The 22,840-nt window shown below is 46.6% G+C and overlaps 2 protein-coding genes across 5 annotated transcripts; both read left to right on the top strand.

Moving 5' to 3' along the window:
* Positions 1-1,029: 1,029 nt before the first annotated feature.
* On the top strand, positions 1,030-15,826 carry si:dkey-6n21.12 (schwannomin-interacting protein 1). 4 transcript variants are annotated; one of them, XR_009529973.1, is made up of 8 exons: positions 1,030-1,325; positions 1,618-1,995; positions 2,757-2,884; positions 3,445-3,532; positions 3,635-3,766; positions 10,889-11,003; positions 14,769-14,923; positions 15,044-15,826. XR_009529973.1 is itself a non-coding variant. In XM_060077033.1 (8 exons), the coding sequence occupies exons 2-7, from the start codon at positions 1,645-1,647 to the stop codon at positions 14,867-14,869; spliced, it is 915 nt and encodes a 304-aa protein (XP_059933016.1). In that variant the 5' UTR covers positions 1,030-1,325; positions 1,618-1,644; the 3' UTR covers positions 14,870-14,916; positions 14,993-15,826. The 4 variants fall into 4 exon arrangements, 2 of the variants coding, with proteins under 2 accessions (XP_059933016.1, XP_059933015.1); XR_009529972.1 differs by having other exon boundaries at positions 14,769-14,981; positions 15,088-15,826; XM_060077033.1 differs by having other exon boundaries at positions 14,769-14,916; positions 14,993-15,826.
* LOC132475747 (uncharacterized) lies at positions 11,011-14,762 on the top strand. Its single transcript, XM_060077031.1, has 2 exons — positions 11,011-11,720; positions 11,809-14,762. The coding sequence occupies exons 1-2, from the start codon at positions 11,041-11,043 to the stop codon at positions 12,101-12,103; spliced, it is 975 nt and encodes a 324-aa protein (XP_059933014.1). The 5' UTR covers positions 11,011-11,040; the 3' UTR covers positions 12,104-14,762.
* Positions 15,827-22,840: the final 7,014 nt, after the last annotated feature.

Below are 22,840 nucleotides of genomic sequence, written 5' to 3'. Positions count from 1 at the left end.
ACCTCCGGCTGAATGAGGTGGGTCTCCTTATTCAGCCTCAGCTGGTCCAGGGTCAGGATTAACCATACAATTTTTTTTTTAGATTAGAGTTTCATTGAAAATAAATAAACAAAAGAGATAAAACATGTGTGTGGACGTCGCTCTGGAGGCTGAACATCCAGCGCGTGGGGGAGCTGCCGAGGCACATCTGAACCATGATTAATAAACTTCTCATCCACTTTACACCATGTCTAATAAACTACTGATCCACTTTACACCATGTCTAATAAACTACTGATCCACTTTACACCATGTTTAATAAACTACTGGCCCACTTTATACCATTACTAATAAACTACTGGTCCACTTTACATCATAACAAATAAACTACTGTTCCACTTTACACCATGTCTAATAAACTACTGGTCCGCTTTACACCATGTTTAATAAACTACTGGCCCACTTTATACCATTACTAATAAACTACTGGTCCACTTTACATCATAACAAATAAACTACTGTTCCACTTTATACCATTACTAATAAACTACTGGTCCACTTTACATCATAACAAATAAACTACTGTTCCACTTTACACCATGTCTAATAAACTACTGGTCCGCTTTACACCATGTTTCATAAACTACTGGCCCACTTTATACCATTACTAATAAACTACTGGTCCACTTTACATCATAACAAATAAACTACTGTTCCACTTTATACCATGACTAATAAACTACTGGTTCATTTTACACCATGTCTAATACTGGCCCACTTTATACCATTACTAATAAACTACTGGCCCACTTTATGCCATTACTAATTAACTACTGGTTCACTTCATATCATAACTAATAAACTACTGGTCCGCTTTTATATTCAGTGACTAGCATCTTCATTCATTACAGTCTGTGGTGAACCCAGGTCTAGGATCAGTGACGTCACTGGGTCTTACCGGACCTCAGCCACCTCCGCCTGTTTCAAATTCCCAAAGGCCACCCGAAGGACCCGGCAGACGGGAGCTGATTGGGTAAACACGCATATGACGTCACGGTTCTTCAGGAGTGTAACCAGACACCTGGACCCTAGGCTCCGCCCCCTGAAGAGACCTTCGCCACTTTATACGACCGGACTCTTAAAGTACTAAGTAACGTTAAGACTATAGAATACACTAAGTTATTAATAAGAAGCAGATTCTATAAGATACTAAGTTAATACTAAGAAGACCTAAAGTTACCCTAGAGGAGCGGGAGAATCGGAGAAGAACCTCTCGGGTCGGACTTGTTGCGCAGCTGAAGTGGTCGGACGTGTTCGTACTGGAACTTGGAGGAGATGGGCAGAAGGTATGGATCCTCATGTTACATTCTACCTCTGCTTGGGATCTTCTGGACTTTCCAGCTCAACTTTAACATCAATCCAAATCCCAGCCGACAAGGGTTCAGGAGCCACTGGGAATCGAACCATCAGCCACATGGATACAGTCCTCTAGCCTTCTCCATGGGCCTGTTGAAGAATAACTCTGATGTTTGAACACCGCTGTCTCTGAACGACGTCACTGTTTAAGATGCTTTATAATAATCCTTCATAAGGTTTCAGATGTTTTACAATAATCCTTCATCATGTTTTAATACCTAGAACATAGACAGAAGCTCCGTGTCCGAGATGGAGGGCGAGAAGGAGAGGGAACACGGGGAGGAGGAGAAGGAGAGCGACGAGGCTGAAGACGAGGACCCAGAAGGAGCGGCTCTGGCCTGGCAGGAGGGGTCCGGGGAGCACCTGGGCTGGCAGGAGGGGTCCGGGGAGCACCTGGGCTGGCAGGAGGGGTCCGGGGAGCAGGAGGACCACCTGGGCTGGCAGGAGGGGTCCGTGGAGCAGGAGGACCACCTGGGCTGGCAGGAGGGGTCCGGGGAGCAGGAGGACCACCTGGGACTTCCCATCATGCACTGGGAGGCCCTCAGCCTGCGGATCGCAGAGCTGGAGAAACAAGACCTTGCAAAACCCAAGAAGACAAAGGTCTGTGATCTGTAGAAGAACAGTGATCTGAGCATAGGGATGTTGTTCTGAATGGGAACCCCACTTGGTCAAAGATATACCCTTAATGTTTCTGACGGAGCTATCACTACATCTTCAACCCAGTAGGGGTCCCTTCTGTGTGGGGAGGGCGTGGGTGTGTTCACGTTAGAAGGCGAGTTACTCTGGACTAGATAAACAGAATGTTGATGTCACTTATATGGAACGATGTGTCTCAATGAGCGCTCTCTGGTGGACATGGTCTCTGGTGGACATGGTCTCTGGTGGACATGGTCTCTGGTGGACCTGGTCTCTGGTGGACCTGGTCTCTAGTGGGTGTTGTTAAAGGGGTGCGGTCTCTAGTGGGTATTGTTAAAGGGGCGTGGTCTCTAGTGGGTATTGTTAAAGGGGCGTGGTCTCTAGTGGGTATTGTTAAAGGGGCGTGGTCTCTAGTGGGTATTGTTAAAGGGGCGTGGTCTCTAGTGGATATTGTTAAAGGGGCGTGGTCTCTAGTGGGTATTGTTAAAGGGGCGTGGTCTCTAGTGGGTAATGTTAAAGGGGCGTGGTCTATAGTGGGTGTTGTTAAAGGGGCGGTCTCTAGTGGGTATTGTTAAAGGGGCGGTCTCTAGTGGGTATTGTTAAAGGGGCGTGGTCTCTAGTGGGTATTGTTAAAGGGGCGTGGTCTCTAGTGGGTATTGTTAAAGGGGCGTGGTCTCTAGCGGGTGTTGTTAAAGGGGCGTGGTCTAAGTGTTTTCTGCCCCCAGGACGGGGTCTGTCCTCTAGAGCGGCGGGGGCTGCCGCGGTGCTGGACGGACGAGGGGCGGAGCCTGCGGAGCGCGGAGGTGTGGGAGGACCGGGAGGAGGAGGGGCACCTGACGGAGCTCACCTCCCGGTAACCTGCTCAGACAACTAGTTCTAGTTCTACTAGTTATAGTTAGGGTGGTGCCAGCGGTCATATCCATGGTATTGTTATTAGTTTGTCCACTTTGTGGACCTCACGACCCGAGAGTTGTTCTGACTTTAGTAAAAAAACTGAGCAGAATTATTTTGACATAAAAAGATTCCCAGAAATGGGAGATTATGATGCCGTTAATAAAGAACAATGTAGGGGTATTTAATAAAGAACAATGTAGGGGTATTTAATAAAGAACAATGTAGGGGTATTTAATAAAGAACAATGTAGGGGTATTTAATAAAGAACAATGTAGGGGTATTTAATAAAGAACAATGTAGGGGTATTTAATAAAGAACAATGTAGGGGTATTTAATAAAGAACAATGTAGGGGTATTTAATAAAGAACAATGTAGGGGTATTTAATAAAGAACAATGTAGGGGTATTCACCATCTCTAGTGAATGCATTACGCTTCCATACACATGAATCAGCTTATTGTGTATCAGAATAATGTGGTCTTTACAATAAATATATTTTTTTATGTCTTCTGTTCTGCAGTCTGCAGACACGAGTCAACCTCCAACTGTGCTTCATCAACGACAGCGAGAGTGATGAAGAGGCTGAGAGTGAAGAAAAGAGCAAAAAGGTTCAGATTTCCTCAGCCTTAAAGCCCCACGACAGAATGTGTTGAAGCTCTGTACCGGGGTCCTCCACCTGGTCACCTTGTTGTTCTCCCTTCCTGCTGCAGAGGGCGTTGGTGCAGGTGCCCCGCCAGACCCCCGCGGCCTCCACCGCCCAGGAGAAGAGCCGGCCCCTCAGCGGCCTCCGGAGGGCCCTAAGGGCGCTAAGGGCCCGGCTGAGGACAGACCTCACGCGCCAGGTGACCGAAGGCTCTGGTACATATGTGTCAACTCTCTAGAGCGAAGGCTCTGGTACATCTGTGTCTACTCTCTAGAGCGAAGGCTCTGGTACATCTGTGTCAACTCTCTAGAGTGAAGGCTCTGGTATATCTGTGTTTACTCTCTAGAGTGAAGGCTCTGGTATATCTATGTTGACTCTCTAAAACGAAGGCTCTGGTACATCTGTGTCTACTCTCTAGAGTGAAGGCTCTGGTATATCTGTGTCTACTCTCTAGAGTGAAGGCTCTGGTATATCTATGTTGACTCTCTAAAACGAAGGCTCTGGTATATCTGTGTCAACTCTCTAAAACGAAGGCTCTGGTATATCTGTGTCTACTCTCTAGAGTGAAGGCTCTGGTATATCTGTGTCTACTCTCTAGAGCAAAGGCTCTGGTATATCTGTGTCTACTCTCTAGAGTGAAGGCTCTGGTATATCTGTGTCGACTCTCCTGAGTGAAGGCTCTGGTATATCTGGGTCAACTCCCTAAAACGAAGGCTCTGGTATATCTGTGTCTACTCTCTAGAGTGAAGGCTCTGGTATATCTGTGTCTACTCTCTAGAGCAAAGGCTCTGGTATATCTGTGTCTACTCTCTAGAGTGAAGGCTCTGGTATATCTGTGTCTACTCTCTAGAGTGAAGGCTCTGGTATATCTGTGTCAACTCTCTAGCGGGAAGGTTCTGGTACATCTGTGTCAACTCTCTAGAGGGAAGGCTCTGGTACATCTGTGTCAACTCTCTAGAGCGAAGGCTCTGGTATCTGTGTCTACTCTCTAGAGTGAAGGCTCTGGTATATCTGTGTCTACTCTCTAGAGCGAAGGCTCTGGTATCTGTGTCTACTCTCTAGAGTGAAGGCTCTGGTATATCTGTGTCAACTCTCTAGAGCGAAGGCTCTGGTATATCTGTGTCTACTCTCTAGAGTGAAGGCTCTGGTATATCTGTGTCAACTCTCTAGCGGGAAGGTTCTGGTACATCTGTGTCAACTCTCTAGAGGGAAGGCTCTGGTACATCTGTGTCAACTCTCTAGAGCGAACGCTCTGGTACATCTGTGTCTACTCTCTAGAGCGAAGGCTCTGGTACATCTGTGTCAACTCTCTAGAGCGAAGGCTCTGGTATATCTGTGTCTACTCTCTAGAGTAAAGGCTCTGGTATATCTGTGTCTACTCTCTAGAGCGAAGGCTCTGGTATATCTGTGTCTACTCTCTAGAGCGAAGGCTCTGGTATATCTGTGTCTACTCTCTAGAGTGAAGGCTCTGGTATATCTGTGTCAACTCTCTAGAGGGAAGGCTCTGGTACATCTGTGTCAACTCTCTAGAGGGAAGGCTCTGGTACATCTGTGTCAACTCTCTAGAGCGAACGCTCTGGTACATCTGTGTCTACTCTCTAGAGCAGGGGTCTCAAACTCGCGGCCCGCGGGCCAATTGCGGCCCGCGGGACGATATTTTGTGGCCCCCTACTTGATATCAAAGTTACGTGTTAGTGCGGCCCGCACGTTCTAATTATTATTATTTTATTTATTTTTTTTGCCGAGTCGCTGCGCTTGCCCGTTGGCCTCATTTATAAAGCTTGCTGCGCACAAAAACCTTGCATAAGACGGAGGTGAAATGTGCTAGGCCAACGGTATGGCTTCTCCCAAGTCTGTGTGCGCTGGAGATACGCCCTTTCTGTGTGTATCTCTTTCCAAACACCATGCACTTGACCGGGTTCTCTCCTGTGTGACTCCTCTGATGTATTTCGATCTTGTTATGGGCAGGCCAAGAGGGAGAGACGTCAGAGAACCCGACACAGTCTATTCATAATATTATCATGACCACGGAAGAGGCAGTGAATGAAGTATTGATTAGACAGCGATTTATTAGAAACCTAATAAACCGTTGGAACACGCAAGACTGGTAACCATAGCAACGCCGGTAAACAAACCTTGCGAAGCCCAATCCAGGTCTTACTGAAGGCATTTAATGGTCAAAATATTATTAATAAATATTCGAATATATTCAAATATTAATATTAATAAACAAACAAACTTTGAATATGATTTTTGGGCAAAAGTCAAAGCCCTAACACACACACACCAACGTTTGCGGTGAAAAATGCTTCTGCACATTTCACCCCGTCTTCGCAAGGTTGTTGGGCGCAGCAAGCTTTATAAAAAAAATATATATAAAGCCCTGCATGGGCCCTGCAGGAGCTGTGTGAGAGGAAGCGCTGCCAGGTCTCTGGCAGTAAGGAGTAGGCAAGAAAAGCCATTTGTTCAAAAGAGCCATTCATGTTCAAAAAAGCATTCATGTTACAGAACTGTTAATAGTAAAGCTTGAGAAGACTGGATATTTGTACTTTTTTGTGGAAAACTTGATGCGGCCCAGCCTCACCCAGAATCTGCCTCCAGCGGCCCCCAGGTAAATTGAGTTTGAGACCCCTGCTCTAGAGCGAAGGCTCTGGTACATCTGTGTCAACTCTCTAGAGCGAAGGCTCTGGTATATCTGTGTCTACTCTCTAGAGTGAAGGCTCTGGTATATCTGTGTCTACTCTCTAGAGCGAAGGCTCTGGTATATCTATGTCTACTCTCTAGAGCGAAGGCTCTGGTATATCTGTGTCTACTCTCTGGAGCGAAGGCTCTGGTATATCTGTGTCTACTCTCTAGAGTGAAGGCTCTGGTATATCTATGTTGACTCTCTAAAACGAAGGCTCTGGTATATCTGTGTCTACTCTCTAGAGCGAAGGCTCTGGTATATCTGTGTCTACTCTCTAGAGTGAAGGCTCTGGTATATCTATGTTGACTCTCTAAAACGAAGGCTCTGGTATATCTGTGTCAACTCTCTAGAGCGAAGGCTCTGGTATATCTGTGTCAACTCTCTAGAGCGAAGGCTCTGGTATATCTGTGTCTACTCTCTAGAGTGAAGGCTCTGGTATATCTGTGTCTACTCTCTAGAGCGAAGGCTCTGGTATATCTGTGTCTACTCTCTAGAGCGAAGGCTCTGGTATATCTACTCTCTAGAGCGAAGGCTTTGGTATATCTGTGTCTACTCTCCTAAGTGAAGGCTCTGGTATATCTGTGTCAACTCTCAAGAGCGAAGGCTCTGGTACATCTGTGTCAACTCTCTAGAGCGAACGCTCTGGTACATCTGTGTCTACTCTCTAGAGCGAAGGCTCTGGTATATCTGTGTCGACTCTCCTGAGTGAAGGCTCTGGTATATCTGGGTCAACTCTAAAACGAAGGCTCTGGTATATCTGTGTCTACTCTCTAGAGTGATGGCTATGGTATATCTGTGTCAACTCTCTAGAGTGAAGGCTCTGGTATATCTGTGTCAACCATCTAGGGCGAAGGCTCTGGTATATCTGTGTCTACTCTCTAGAGTGAAGGCTCTGGTACATCTGTGTCAACTCTCTAGAGTGAAGGCTCTGGTACATCTGTGTCAACTCTCTAGAGCGAACGCTCTGGTACATCTGTGTCTACTCTCAAGAGCGAAGGCTCTGGTACATCTGTGTCAACTCTCTAGGGCGTAGGCTCTGGTATATCTGTGTCAACTCTCTAGAGCGAAGGCTCTGGTATATCTGTGTCTACTCTCTGGAGCGAAGGCTCTGGTATATCTGTGTCTACTCTCTGGAGCGAAGGCTCTGGTATATCTGTGTCTACTCTCTGGAGAGAATTCTCTGGTATATCTGTGTCAACTCTCTAGAGCGAAGGCTCTGGTATATCTGTGTCAACTCTCTAGAGCGAAGGCTCTGGTATATCTGTGTCTACTCTCTAGAGTGAAGGCTCTGGTATATCTGTGTCTACTCTCTAGAGCGAAGGCTCTGGTATATCTGTGTCTACTCTCTAGAGCGAAGGCTCTGGTATATCTACTCTCTAGAGCGAAGGCTTTGGTATATCTGTGTCTACTCTCCTAAGTGAAGGCTCTGGTATATCTGTGTCAACTCTCTAAAACGAAGGCTCTGGTATATCTGTGTCTACTCTCTCGAGTGAAGGCTCTGGTATATCTATGTCTACTCTCTAGAGCAAAGGCTCTGGTATATCTGTGTCTACTCTCTAGATTGAAGGCTCTGGTATATCTGTGTCGACTCTCCTGAGTGAAGGCTCTGGTATATCTGGGTCAACTCTCTAAAACGAAGGCTCTGGTATATCTGTGTCTACTCTCTAGAGTGATGGCTATGGTATATCTGTGTCAACTCTCTAGAGTGAAGGCTCTGGTACATCTGTGTCAACTCTCTAGAGTGAAGGCTCTGGTACATCTGTGTCAACTCTCTAGAGCGAAGGCTCTGGTACATCTGTGTCTATTCTCTAGAGCGAAGGCTCTGGTACATCTGTGTCTACTCTCTAGAGCGAAGGCTCTGGTATATCTGTGTCAACCATCTAGAGCGAAGGCTCTGGTATATCTGTGTCTACTCTCTAGAGTGAAGGCTCTGGTACGTCTGTGTCAACTCTCTAGAGGGAAGGCTCTGGTACATCTGTGTCAACTCTCTAGAGCGAAGGCTCTGGTACATCTGTGTCAACTCTCTAGAGCGAACGCTCTGGTACATCTGTGTCTACTCTCTAGAGCGAAGGCTCTGGTACATCTGTGTCAACTCTCTAGGGCGAAGGCTCTGGTATATCTGTGTCAACTCTCTAGAGCGAAGGCTCTGGTATATCTGTGTCTACTCTCTAGAGCGAAGGCTCTGGTATATCTGTGTCTACTCTCTGGAGCGAAGGCTCTGGTATATCTGTGTCTACTCTCTGGAGCGAAGGCTCTGGTATATCTGTGTCTACTCTCTGGAGCGAATTCTCTGGTATATCTGTGTCAACTCTCTAGAGCGAAGGCTCTGGTATATCTGTGTCAACTCTCTAGAGCGAAGGCTCTGGTATATCTGTGTCTACTCTCTAGAGTGAAGGCTCTGGTATATCTGTGTCTACTCTCTAGAGCGAAGGCTCTGGTATATCTGTGTCTACTCTCTAGAGCGAAGGCTCTGGTATATCTACTCTCTAGAGCGAAGGCTCTGGTATATCTATGTCTACTCTCTAGAGCAAAGGCTCTGGTATATCTGTGTCTACTCTCTAGATTGAAGGCTCTGGTATATCTGTGTCGACTCTCCTGAGTGAAGGCTCTGGTATATCTGGGTCAACTCTCTAAAACGAAGGCTCTGGTATATCTGTGTCTACTCTCTAGAGTGATGGCTATGGTATATCTGTGTCAACTCTCTAGAGTGAAGGCTCTGGTATATCTGTGTCAACCATCTAGAGCGAAGGCTCTGGTATATCTGTGTCTACTCTCTAGAGTGAAGGCTCTGGTACATCTGTGTCAACTCTCTAGAGTGAAGGCTCTGGTACATCTGTGTCAACTCTCTAGAGCGAACGCTCTGGTACATCTGTGTCTACTCTCAAGAGCGAAGGCTCTGGTACCTCTGTGTCAACTCTCTAGGGCGAAGGCTCTGGTATATCTGTGTCAACTCTCTAGAGCGAAGGCTCTGGTATATCTGTGTCTACTCTCTGGAGCGAAGGCTCTGGTATATCTGTGTCTACTCTCTGGAGCGAAGGCTCTGGTATATTTGTGTCTACTCTCTGGAGCGAATTCTCTGGTATATCTGTGTCAACTCTCTAGAGCGAAGGCTCTGGTATATCTGTGTCAACTCTCTAGAGCGAAGGCTCTGGTATATCTGTGTCTACTCTCTAGAGTGAAGGCTCTGGTATATCTGTGTCTACTCTCTAGAGCGAAGGCTCTGGTATATCTGTGTCTACTCTCTAGAGCGAAGGCTCTGGTATATCTACTCTCTAGAGCGAAGGCTTTGGTATATCTGTGTCTACTCTCCTAAGTGAAGGCTCTGGTATATCTGTGTCAACTCTCTAAAACGAAGGCTCTGGTATATCTGTGTCTACTCTCTCGAGTGAAGGCTCTGGTATATCTATGTCTACTCTCTAGAGCAAAGGCTCTGGTATATCTGTGTCTACTCTCTAGATTGAAGGCTCTGGTATATCTGTGTCGACTCTCCTGAGTGAAGGCTCTGGTATATCTGGGTCAACTCTCTAAAACGAAGGCTCTGGTATATCTGTGTCTACTCTCTAGAGTGATGGCTATGGTATATCTGTGTCAACTCTCTAGAGTGAAGGCTCTGGTACATCTGTGTCAACTCTCTAGAGTGAAGGCTCTGGTACATCTGTGTCAACTCTCTAGAGCGAAGGCTCTGGTACATCTGTGTCTATTCTCTAGAGCGAAGGCTCTGGTACATCTGTGTCTACTCTCTAGAGCGAAGGCTCTGGTATATCTGTGTCAACCATCTAGAGCGAAGGCTCTGGTATATCTGTGTCTACTCTCTAGAGTGAAGGCTCTGGTACGTCTGTGTCAACTCTCTAGAGGGAAGGCTCTGGTACATCTGTGTCAACTCTCTAGAGTGAAGGCTCTGGTACATCTGTGTCAACTCTCTAGAGCGAACGCTCTGGTACATCTGTGTCTACTCTCTAGAGCGAAGGCTCTGGTACATCTGTGTCAACTCTCTAGGGCGAAGGCTCTGGTATATCTGTGTCAACTCTCTAGAGCGAAGGCTCTGGTATATCTGTGTCTACTCTCTAGAGCGAAGGCTCTGGTATATCTGTGTCTACTCTCTGGAGCGAAGGCTCTGGTATATCTGTGTCTACTCTCTGGAGCGAAGGCTCTGGTATATCTGTGTCTACTCTCTGGAGCGAATTCTCTGGTATATCTGTGTCAACTCTCTAGAGCGAAGGCTCTGGTATATCTGTGTCAACTCTCTAGAGCGAAGGCTCTGGTATATCTGTGTCTACTCTCTAGAGTGAAGGCTCTGGTATATCTGTGTCTACTCTCTAGAGCGAAGGCTCTGGTATATCTGTGTCTACTCTCTAGAGCGAAGGCTCTGGTATATCTACTCTCTAGAGCGAAGGCTTTGGTATATCTGTGTCTACTCTCCTAAGTGAAGGCTCTGGTATATCTGTGTCAACTCTCTAAAACGAAGGCTCTGGTATATCTGTGTCCACTCTCTGGAGCGAAGGCTCTGGTGGGTACTTTTCTTTCTTCTCCTAGGTTTTGAAGATGTTTAAATGATGGTAGAGTGTTCCTGTAGCCCTGATCCCCAACGGCCTCTGAATGGTTGTGTGGTCTGTTGTTCCGCGTCCTCTGAGCCAGGCAGCGGCCCCTAGAAGTCCCCTAGTGAGGACAACCCTGGACCGCCGGGCCCTCCAGGGCTCCGACCCCAAGCAGCTGGGGGTCCTGAGAGCCTCCCTCAGCCAGGCCATACAAGGTGGGTCTCATCACCCCCTGCTGGAGCACTCTGCTGCATGTTCAGGTGTTACACTCACCTTCTGCTGGAGCACTCTGCTGCATGTTCAGGTGTTACACTCACTGCTGGAGCACTCTGCTGCATGTTCAGGTGTTACACTCACTGCTGGAGCACTCTGCTGCATGTTCAGGTGTTACACTCACCTTCTGCTGGAGCACTCTGCTGCATGTTCATGTGTTACACTCACCTTCTGCTGGAGCACTCTGCTACATGTTCATGTGTTACACTCACTGCTGGAGCACTCTGCTGCATGTTCAGGTGTTACACTCACTTTCTGCTGGAGCACTCTGCTACATGTTCAGGTGTTACACTCACTGCTGGAGCACTCTGCTACATGTTCAGGTGTTACACTCACTGCTGGAGCACTCTGCTACATGTTCAGGTGTTACACTCACCTTCTGCTGGAGCACTCTGCTGCATGTTCAGGTGTTACACTCACTGCTGGAGCACTCTGCTACATGTTCAGGTGTTACACTCACCTTCTGCTGGAGCACTCTGCTACATGTTCATGTGTTACACTCACCTTCTGCTGGAGCACTCTGCTACATGTTCATGTGTTACACTCACTGCTGGAGCACTCTGCTACATGTTCAGGTGTTACACTCACTGCTGGAGCACTCTGCTGCATGTTCAGGTGTTACACTCACCTTCTGCTGGAGCACTCTGCTACATGTTCAGGTGTTACACTCACCTTCTGCTGGAGCACTCTGCTACATGTTCAGGTGTTACACTCACCTTCTGCTGGAGCACTCTGCTACATGTTCAGGGGTCTCATTTATAAAACTGTGCGTGGGATCTTTACTAAAAGTGTAGGTATGCCCAAAAGCCAAGTTTTGCGTGCGCCAAAAAATATTCAGACTTATAAAACCCTGCGTACGCACACCTCTAAGCAATCTTTGCTTTATAAATCACTGAGTGCCTACAAGTGTGCGCAGCTGAATCAGCTTCATGTTCCGCCCTGTACACGCCCCTTTTTAACCATAAATGGTCAATGCAAACGATCTCATGAATGCGATCTGCATATAAAAGAGACTCAGATGCAAGTATTATGTCTTGTCTGAAACAATGGCTGAAGGACTGAGAAAATCAAAAAAGCGAAATTTCACGGAGGTTGAAGTGGAGACACTTCAACCTCCGTTTTGTTCGGCGGTCACAGGATTGGGATCATTAACAACAAAAATCAGAGTGAGTAGCAACATGTTGCTGCAGCAGTGAACTCTGTCAGTGGCACGGAGCGCACAGTCCCAGGATTAAAAAAGAAGTGGTCTGAAATAGGGCCCGACCGATATTGATTTTTGAGTGCCGATGCCGATGCCGATTATTTTCAGAGAAAAATTACGATTACGATTTAATCGGCCGATTAAAAAAAAATAATAATAATAATAATATATATAAAACGTAGTTTTTGATACCTTAAATATACTTTAAACACTTTTGACGAATATGTGAATTGAATGCAGAACCTTTGAGTGTTTTAGAATACATTTACAGTCAAAAATGAGTGTAATGTAAAATGTAAAATAAATAACTAACTCCCAATGTGCTGCGCTCGTGAGCAGTGACTAACACGTGCGTGCTGAGCAGTATGGTCTCACCGTTGGAGTCTACAGTATAACAAATTAACATGGCTGGGACCTAAAGAAAAACAGGCACAACATGCTCAAACAACGCGTCTTGTGTACATTGGTGAGGTGAGCGCGCAGCTGCCTGAGCGAGCGTGCTTTCATGTTGTATGGTAAAATTCAATCTCCTCTTTTTTACTCCAGCTAAAGTTGTTAGTTAGCAAGGCGAGTAGGAGCGCAATCTGCAGGATACTAATCGCAATAACATAAAAAAATAAATAAAAAAAAATCGGTTGTAATCTGCGTCTTTTTGGCCGATGCCGATTATTTTCAAAAAGGCTATAATCGGCCGATTAAATCGGCAGGCCGATAAATCGGTCGGGCCCTAGTCTGAAATAAAGGTACATATTTTTATGTACCAATAAATCGTCATGGTTCCTGAAGACCCTCTCCCTCCGAATCCTGCCATTTGCATGGTCCTCCAGCAGTGCCAGCAGTGCCATGGTGCAGCATGACGCACGGGGCTCACCGCTGTAGTTATAGGGGTACGGTAATAAGACTGACCGAGAACACCTTGGATAATCAGTTTGTAATCACCCACGTGAAATTTTCTTGAACATAACCCCTTTTTAATGCCTGATTTGTCATGAAAAGCATCAAGGGGAACGGACAATAATATAACGGTTGTGATGAGGAGTGTGGCTTGGTTTTCCACACTTGGGATTTAATTGACATTTGATTATGTGTTTACAGTGTCACATAAAAATCTTATGTTATTGACACATGTTGGACAGATGCTTTATTCCATGCAGTCGCGCCGTCAGTGGACAGTATGGAGTGACGGGATTAAATATAGAGAGTTTTCATTTTGAATTTTCATTTAGATTCTAAGGAGATGTTTCTGGAGTTATAACTGAGAAATAACGCAGTTGACCTAAATTATTCTGATTACATAGATTCAACGCATGATACGGGTTGAAATTAAACTTATGAAGGGCGATGATAAAACATAATCGTTCTTCTCACTCTACATTTCTTCTGTCTGACTTCAGTTCACCACCACACCGTCTGTGTCGCCAATTCTCCTTTTCCTCCAAACCATGCGTACGCATGGGTCAGAGTTTGCTTAGGGCTGCGCACATTCTACCGTCAAGTTAGTTTTATAGATCACAACCTTGCCGTGGAAAGTCACGTACGCCACTTTCAGCCCCGTTTTGTTCGTACGCAACGGTTATAAATGAGACCCCTGGTGTTTCCTACAGGAAAGAGTCCTTTCGCTTTATGTCACTATTTAACCGTGGGATGTTTAAACTAGAGGTTGATGTGTTGATGATGTTTATAACTTTGGTGAAATCCTCCAGGTAGGATGGACCGATCAGCAAACCAGTTGGTTCAGTCCACTGGGGGAGCTGCTAGACCTTCTTATCAAACACTGGAGTTGGCTTTTCTGCCACCCCTGGTGGTGGGAAGGGTGATCTTGATACATTTTAGTATTGTTAGGAGCAATATATTTTCAACATAATTGAATTGTTCTCCAATTCTTTATGCAGTTCTGGAAATATAACTTTAAAGCCATAAGTTAGTTTTCATTTGGAGTCAGGGTTTCATTAGGGTAATGTACGACATGCATGGCTTCTCTAACATGAGGCTATGAGGTTGGCTAAAACTGCTTTTACCACAGTTGGCAACAATGAATAGATATTATTTGATCTGTTATGGTAAAGATAATGCTTCTTTGACCACTTCATCAACTGGGGTTCTGGGGGGCTTTGAGACGTTTTTACTTAGTCAAGGAATCCTCTCCTTGTATTTCACCATTGTTGTTTATGGTGTATTTGTAGTGCATTGATTGAAGTGTTAAAAACAGAGGTGTCCAGTTATTGAAAATGAATGCACACCCTTGGAATGCATTGGCCAACCAGAATCAAGTATTTAACACCGCTGTAGTAAAGTTTTCTATAAAGCATTTGATCTTTCTCTAACAACCATTTGCTTTGTTTCTATATTCTTTGGTGGTATTGTCACTTCAGAGGACTCTAAAGGTCTGAAGCAGCTCAGCTAGCTGAAGGGAGGGCTGGGACTCAGCGTCTCCAGGGGACTGGGGGCGGCTCCTCGACAGACCACGGTCAGCCCTCTGAACTAACGCTCAGTGTTGTTTCTGCAGATCTGAACTCGGAGCTGGTGGGTCTCCTCCAGACCAGAGACCAACTGAGGACCGAGCAAGATGCCATGCTGGTCGAGGTCCAGGACCTCACCTCTCTATGACCTCACCTCTCTATGACCACACCCCTATGACCTCACCTCTCTATGACCTCACCCCTATGACCTCACCTCTCTATGACCACACCCCTATGACCTCACCTCTCTATGACCTCACCTCTCTATGACCTCACCTCTCTATGACCACACCTCTCTATGACCACACCCCTATGACCTCACCTCTATGACCACACCCCTATGACCTCACCTCTCTATGACCTCACCCCTCTATGACCTCCCTTCTCTGTGTCTCACTTCTCTATGACATCACTTCTCTATGACCTCACTTCTGTATGACCTTTCTTCTCTATGACCTTACTCCTCTATGACGTTCTTTGACATCACTTCTTTATGACCTCGCTTCTCTCAGGCCTCACCTCTCTATGATCTCACTTCTCCATGACCCTCTTTGATGACCTCATATGCTATTAGTAGCACGAATCGTCGCTCCTTGGATAGACCAATGAAGACTCAGATATGATCTTCAGCTCCTTGGATGGACCAATAAAGACTCAGATAGGATCTTCAGCTCCTTGGATTGACCAATGAAGACTCAGATATTATCTTCAGCTCCTTGGATTGACCAATGAAGACTCAGATATTATCTTCAGCTCCTTGGATTGACCTATGAAGACCCAGATATTATCTTCAGCTCCTTGGATTGACCAATGAGCACTGCCAAAGCTGTCATCAGTGTCTTGCTATTTCTGCATGTTTTCTTTTTAAGAATGTGTGGAACAGTTTAACCCTTGTGTTAAGCTCCTTGACCATATATTTGTTACTTTTTTTTATTCCTAAAAAGCATTAAGATCTCCATTTCAAGCTGCCTATTAAGGATGTGTATTTTTAACATTTAAAATGTTTTTTAAGACTGACCAGTTCAAATAATTAGTTTTTTCAAAAAAAAAACACACTTACCAAAAAAGTATACAGTTTTCAAACGAATGGATCACCTGCCGCTAATGTAACGTATATCTTTGTAAAATCTGACTTAATTTTTCCTTTGAAAATATTACATTTAGATTTTCCTCCCAGCTGTAAGATGATTTGATGCTAGTGGTTCATCATTGGGTGCTATTACAGGGTGAGGGAGTTACCCCACATGTTGGTGGATCAACTAACCTTACCAAAGGAAACAACGTAAGCCAACAATTCTATTCATGGGTCGCTGTAGTATGCAATAGGTGAAGAATGGGATAATGTTACTGATACTTCTGTCGATCCATCATGCTCGACACAACGGTAAAGAAATAATAAAGTCTAATGGAATCCAACTTGCTCTATCTTTAGATTATTATTAATTAAATACCACTAGTTGTAGTTTATTTCCTAGCTAATACTAAAACCTCCTCTAGTTTTACATTATTACCAGGTGACGATGAGGTAAGGTAAGGGGTCCTCAGAACAGCCGGAAGCAACAGTTGTTGCCATAACTGTTTCAGTTCAAGCTTTTAATGAATGAGTTCACATCAAACGCGCACTGCCTTATGGGCTTCAGCATAACGTAACATAACACTAGAACGTAACGTAACACACTCAACATCCATAACATCTTCCTTCCTTTAGATTAATGTTCTTAGATTAGATTAACACTTCAAATTCTTCACTACTCAATAACCATTGCAGGCTGTAACAACATTGATATCAACAACTCTGTTATAGTTTCACAATCGAACATGCATGGCATTGGACTCTTTCCACAATCATTCCCTTTTTTTTTTTTTCTCTTAACAGACCAACAGTCTCTCGTGAGGTTTCTTCAAGTGTGTGTGTTGTCACTGTATGTATGTGTGTGTGTGTGTGTGTGTGTGTGTGTATTGGGAAAGGGCAGCGATCCGCCTACACCCTAGTCAAACCCATGTTCTAATGGCACTTGTTAGTGTATGTGTGCTTTGAACCTGAAGTTCTCCTAAAGTCACCAGTTCAGTCTCTGAGGTGGGCGTGAGAGGCGGCCACAACGTGTGAAGACCTCCTGGCCCGGGGTGCAGCTGTGCCTCTCCGGTGTACTCAGGGGGTGAGGAGCCGGACTGCTTGTGGGGGGTGCGTCTTCCATCCCGTCTGGTTCGCCCTGGCTTGACCCATGCCCGGTCTCGGCTGAGGCTGACTTCTCAGTCATATGTCCCTGTTCAGGACTGTTCTGCTCCAGCCGTCCCATCGGCCGTACTTCAGCTGAGCGCTCTGCCACTCGAAGATCCACACGGTTGCGCCTGTAAAGTGTGCCGTTGACATCCACTACGAATGAGCGGGGAGCAACTTTCTGGATACATTGGCCCACCGGCCATCTTCCTGTGCGATCACCTGGCAGCGGTTTCATCCTGATCCGGTCTCCCACATTCAGCTCAGGGAGGTCCCTGGCGGATCTGTCGTAGGTTGATTTCACCACCCGCCGTTTCCACCGCAACTTCTCTGTCACTCCGATCACCACGTGTGGCTGCAGTAGGCTGTCTGCAACTGGCAGCGAGGTCTTGAGCCTTCGTGACATTAAGCGTTGGGCGGGGCTGCTGTCCAACCCCTCTGTGGGCGTGTTGCGCCAGTGGAGGATGGCCATCCATGCATCTGTGCCATCTAACTTTGCCCGCTTGCAAAGTGATTTTACAATTTTCACAGCCGCTTCGGCCTTGCCATTTGACTTTGGGTGACGTGGGGAGGACGTGACATGGGAAAAACCCCAGCTTGTTGCAAACTTCCTGAATTGTTCACACGCAAACTGCGGGCCGTTATCAAAGATCACTTTGTCAGGCTGCCCATAACGCGCAAACTGGGCTCTGCAGCGTGTGATAAGCGTGTTGGCTGATAGGTCTGGCAGCTGGTCGATTTCCCAGTAATCTGAGTAGTGGTCTACAATGATGAGAAATTCCTTGCCTGCATAGGAGTAGATGTCCATGCTCACAGTTTGCCATGGACGTGTAGGTATCTCATGCGACATCATGGATTCCTTCTGCTGATTTCTTGCGTACTCATTGCATGCAGAGCAGTTGGCTACATAGTCCTTGATTTCAGCTCTCATGCCCGGCCAGAAGAGGGTATCCCTGGCCCGCCTATAACAGGCCTCGCCACCTATGTGGCTAGAGTGTATCCGCTTCAGTAGCTCTGCTCTCAGGGCCTTTGGGATAATAATGCACTGTCCCCTGTACAGCACACCATTTTGCACATTCAGCTCATCCCGGAATGGCCAGTAGTCCCGCACCGCCAGTGGAGTGTCCTCCTTGAAGTCAGGCCACCCGTCCAGAATCACCGTCTTCAGCTCTTGGAGTACATCATCTGTTTCTGTGTGTTGTGTTATTTGACGGAATCTGAAAGTAGTGACATTCAGGTGCTGGGCTTGGTCCAGCTGTGTGTACTCCGTCTGGGTGGCAAACACTGCATGTCGCACGTGTGGGGTGTCTGGCCCTTGGTGCGGCAGAGTAGCTCGACTTAAAGTGTCACTGACGTACATTTCTGGCCCAGGCTTGTACACAACATCTAGGTTGTAACACTGCAGCTGCATCAGCATTCCCTGGAGACGTTTCGGTGCACTTAGGAGTGGCTTCTTGAATATTGTGATCAATGGTTTGTGGTCTGTTTCAGCAGTGACCGTTTCTCTGCCATATAAGTATTGGTGGAATCTTTGGCATGCGAAGACTATGCTCAAGCACTCTTTCTCTATTTGAGCATAGTTTTGCTCCGTTTGAGTCAGGGCTCTAGAGGCAAAAGCCACAGTCTGCCCCCCTTGCAGCAAGCAGCATCCCAGCCCATTCATGCTGGCATCACTCTGGACAGTGACAGGCTTTGTAACGTCATAGTATCTGAGAACGGGTGTATTTGAAACCAGTCGCTTTATTTCTTGCACTGCGTCCTCATGTTTGGCTAGCCAGTGCCATTCTGTGTCCTTGTCCAGGAGCCTGCGGAGTGGCTCACAGACCTCTGAGAGCTTTGGCAGGAATTTTGCAAGGTATGTCACGAAGCCGATGAAGCGTTGGACAGCTTTTGCATCCGTAGGGGTCGGCATCTCCAGCACAGCCCGCGTTTTCTCTAGGTCAATCTTCAGTCCTTCTGAAGACAGAATGTGTCCATGGAAGTGGACTGCTTGAAGTTTGAACTGAAGCTTGCGCTCGCTCAGTCTTAGCTTCACAGCTCTGCATCGCTCCATGAGGGCACGTAGGTTGGTGTCATGATCCCGTTCCGCGTCCACCTCTGTGTCGCCACACCCGACCACCAGGATGTCATCAGCTATTGGTTCAATGCCAGCCAGGCCTGCTAGCAGTTCGTGTTGTTTGCGTTGGTAGATCTCCGGTGCTACAGAGACACCGAATGGGAGTTTGAGCCACCTCATGCGACCCCACGGTGTCCAGAAGGTCGTCAGGCGGCTGCTTTCATCATCAAGCTTGCACTGTAGAAAAGCATCGCGAGCATCCACCAGTGTGAAAATGCGAGCCTTGGGTAGCTTGTACAACACATCTTCCAGTGTTGGCATGTGATAGTGAGACCTCAGCAATGCTCGGTTAAGGGGTTTGGGGTCAATGCACAGTCGTATTTTTTCTGGTTTTGCGACAGTCACCATATTACTAATCCATGCTGTGGGCTCGCTCACTGGTGTGATGTTGCCTGCTCTGATGTGCCTATCTAATTCTTCCTTGACTTTCTCCCTCAACGCTACCGGAACATTTCGAGGTGCACATTGTACAGGAGGTATATTTGGGTCCAGCTCAAAGTGTATCTCACCTGGGACTGACTCGATTGGGCCATTGAAGATGTCAGTGTAGTTGCTTAGCAGCTGCTCTTTAGTGAGGGGCGTGCACTGATCTGCCTCTATCTTATGCAGCTCCTCTGGAATTGTGAATGTCATTAGGCCTAGGCGCTCGCATGTGGCCCCAGAGAGGAGAGGCTCCTGCTGAGTTTCCACTACCTCAAAGACCAGGTCATGCTTTTCCCCTCTAATGACACATTCTGTGTGGAATCTCCCCTGTGACAGCATAGTTTCCCCAGAATATAGTTTTAGCTTAGTTGTGCTCTGTTTTAGCGCTGTCCTAGGTGACAACTTCTCTTTGATCTTTCTGCTCATTACGTTGCAAGTGGCACCTGTATCTAGCTGGCATGCTTGCTTTTTTTTGTTCAAACGCAGGTGCACAAACCATTTGAGCCCTTTAGATTTTATATTGCTGATGCATTCTGTGGCCAGGAACATGTCATCTGTATCTGTGTCCCCTTGCTCAACATCTTCAAGCGCATTTACTTTTTTTGTCATGCTACTAACCTGACATACTTTTGAAAAGTGGTTTGAGATGCCACACGCTCGGCATGCCTTACCGTAGGCTGGGCACTGCTCTCTGCCCCGCTTGTGGCTGTTTCCACAGTATTTGCAAGCCTGCTGTATATCTCTTCCTCTCCTGTCTTGAGGTCCACGTCTCTCGTATTGCCTGGCTGCGGAGTTTACACTGTCCGTTTGCAATTGTGGGCTCTCCAAGGTTTTCATGCGTGTATCGGTTAGCTCTGCCAGGCGACATATACCGACTGCCGTTGCCAACATCAGATCACGTTCACGCAGCAAGCGCCTCCTGGTGTTTTCGCTTGCGACACCAAGCACGAGCTTGTCCCGAATCATCTCGTCCTTTAGCCCACGGTACTCACACGATGCAGCTCTCTCCCGTAGTCTCGTTATGAAACTGTCAATTGGCTCATCAGTCTCCTGCTTGCAGCATCCAAACTTATATCTCTCATAAATCACATTTTTTTCCGGCTTAAAATGTTCTCCGAGAGCATCTAGGATGGCGGTTGGGTCTTTCTTTTGGTCGTCATCCAAAATCACATTGTGCATATAGATATGACGGCACTCGCTACCCATTAGCCGTCTTAGCGCGGCTGCCTGCACTTCTTCTGCCTTTTCATTAAGGCCCGTAGCTAACACAAAGTCCTCGAATTCCGCACGGAAAACTTCCCCGTTCTTCGCCAGATCCCCGGACATCTGCATGCCCTCTGGTGCCGGAATCATATTGCTCGAGTTCGCCATATTATTCTAGTTAACTTTGTCAACTATCCCACTTCTGACGCCATGTTTCAGTTCAAGCTTTTAATGAATGAGTTCACATCAAACGCGCACTGCCTTATGGGCTTCAGCATAACGTAACATAACACTAGAACGTAACGTAACGTAACACACTCAACATCCATAACAATAACGACGTCGCCTAGAGACGTTGTTAGGTAACCCGGACGACGCGCTGTCGTAAGGACCGTTCACTAAAACCAGAGGTTAAAGGTCCCATGACATGCTATTTTATGTATTCTTTAATATAGGTATTAGTGGGCAACTAACACAGTATTCAAAGACGTTCCCTAAATTCAGCCGTGGTGCAGAGTTACAGCCACTCCGAGCCAGTCGCACATTGAGCTTCCCCCAAATGCGCTGTTTCGGTGGGCGTGTCAAGGAGGAGGGTGGGGGTGTGGCCCTGAGCAGCTTGCAGCCACCATGCGCTCTGTTTACAGTGGATGTATCGCAATGGCGAGCCGCACACAGCCTTTAGCCGTGTTCTGTAAATATTCTAGAACACACGGGAGTCCTGGAGCTCTATATCTAAATATTATCATATAGCCTACACAGATATCTATATCATATAATATATATTATCACGGCCAAAAGCTGTGTGAGACGATATTATGAATCTCAAACGACCGCGTTGGGTTCTCCGACGTTCCTGGTTCTTCAACGTCCACATCAATGTGAATACACACACTGTAACGCAAGTGTTTCTTGTCGGTTCTTTGACGTGTCTTGTATTGCCACAACGAGACTGTCGTGGGGGTTATCTGAGCCATGGTTGAGAAGGAATTGGGGGAAAGGAACTTTGATTTGACTCGCTGAAGTACATGAACTGCGACATGCCGCCGGTTGCCGCGAGGCACCATCGCCCGGCAGCGGGCAGCCGGCAGCAGGCAGCGCGCGGTTCAGTCGACTTCAGGTTGATGTGAAAGTGGAAGAACCAGAGACGTCGCAGAACCCGACAAAGTCGTTTGTGATTCATAATATCGTCTGGAGGCGCACACAATATGTTATATGATATAGATATCTATGTATATGATATTATTTAGATATAGAGCTCCAGGACTGTAACGCAAGTGTTGTACACTTCCTTGTTATTTGGATACCTTTGTGTGCATGCTCAGCTGTAGAGACACAAAAGCTCCATTCATGAGACGCTTTGAATAATCCAACGCTTGAAACCACTGGCGCCGCCCACATACACAAGACCCCAGAGGACACGCCCCTCACACACTAGTATGACATCACAGGACACGCCCCTCACACACTAGTATGACATCACAGGACACGCCCCTCACACACTAATATGACATCACAGGACATGCCCCTGAGACACTAGTATGACATCACAAGACACGCCCCTCACACACTAATATGACATCACAGGACACGCCCCTGAGACACTAGTATGACATCACAGGACACGCCCCTGACACACTAGTATGACATCACAGGACACGCTTCTCACACACTAGTATGCAAGCAGGAGTACAGTACCATGTACAGCTGGACCATATACAGAGTGGACCATGTACATAGTGGACCATGTCAGAGTTCCCGTTGTCCGGTAATTACCGGTCTTTGACCGGAAAAAAATGAGGAGGACCGAAAATTCTAAATGTCTCCGCCGGTCAGAATGACCGATTGGAAATAAGGCCCCGTCCACACGTTTTGTTTTATGCGGAATATTCAAGGCGCTGGTTATCCACAGAAAAAAGTGGAGCGCATCAACCCTGCGCCGCTGCGCGCATACAGCATGCGCGCTGTATACAAACATTCCGTCACGAGGAGATTCAACCTTGTAAATTGAGCAGGAATACCTTTGAATGTGTTCATTTGAATTGTATTTAAATATGCTACAGTAGTCATTTGTTTAGCCAATTCATGTAAAACAATGAGGGTTTTGATTGTAGCGTAGCCTGTGTGATAAAGTTGTTACATTTCGTGCACTCGCTCAAATT

Source organism: Gadus macrocephalus, chromosome 17 (genome assembly GCF_031168955.1).
Source record: "Gadus macrocephalus chromosome 17, ASM3116895v1".
NCBI classification, from domain to species: domain Eukaryota; kingdom Metazoa; phylum Chordata; class Actinopteri; order Gadiformes; family Gadidae; genus Gadus; species Gadus macrocephalus.
Note: the sequence above shows the minus strand (reverse complement) of the source record. Positions and strands in the feature narration are given on the sequence as shown.

Bases quoted from the DNA above. Each gene is read 5' to 3' on its own strand.
- si:dkey-6n21.12 (XM_060077033.1), top strand. From the start codon at position 1,645: ATGGAGGGCGAGAAGGAGAGGGAACACGGGGAGGAGGAGAAGGAGAGC. The intron at 1,996-2,756 runs GTCTGTGATCTG...TTCTGCCCCCAG, and splicing joins CAAAACCCAAGAAGACAAAG to GACGGGGTCTGTCCTCTAGA. The intron at 11,004-14,768 runs GTGGGTCTCATC...TTGTTTCTGCAG, and splicing joins CCTCAGCCAGGCCATACAAG to ATCTGAACTCGGAGCTGGTG.
- LOC132475747 (XM_060077031.1), top strand. From the start codon at position 11,041: ATGTTCAGGTGTTACACTCACCTTCTGCTGGAGCACTCTGCTGCATGT. The intron at 11,721-11,808 runs GTGTTACACTCA...CTACATGTTCAG, and splicing joins GCACTCTGCTACATGTTCAG to GGGTCTCATTTATAAAACTG.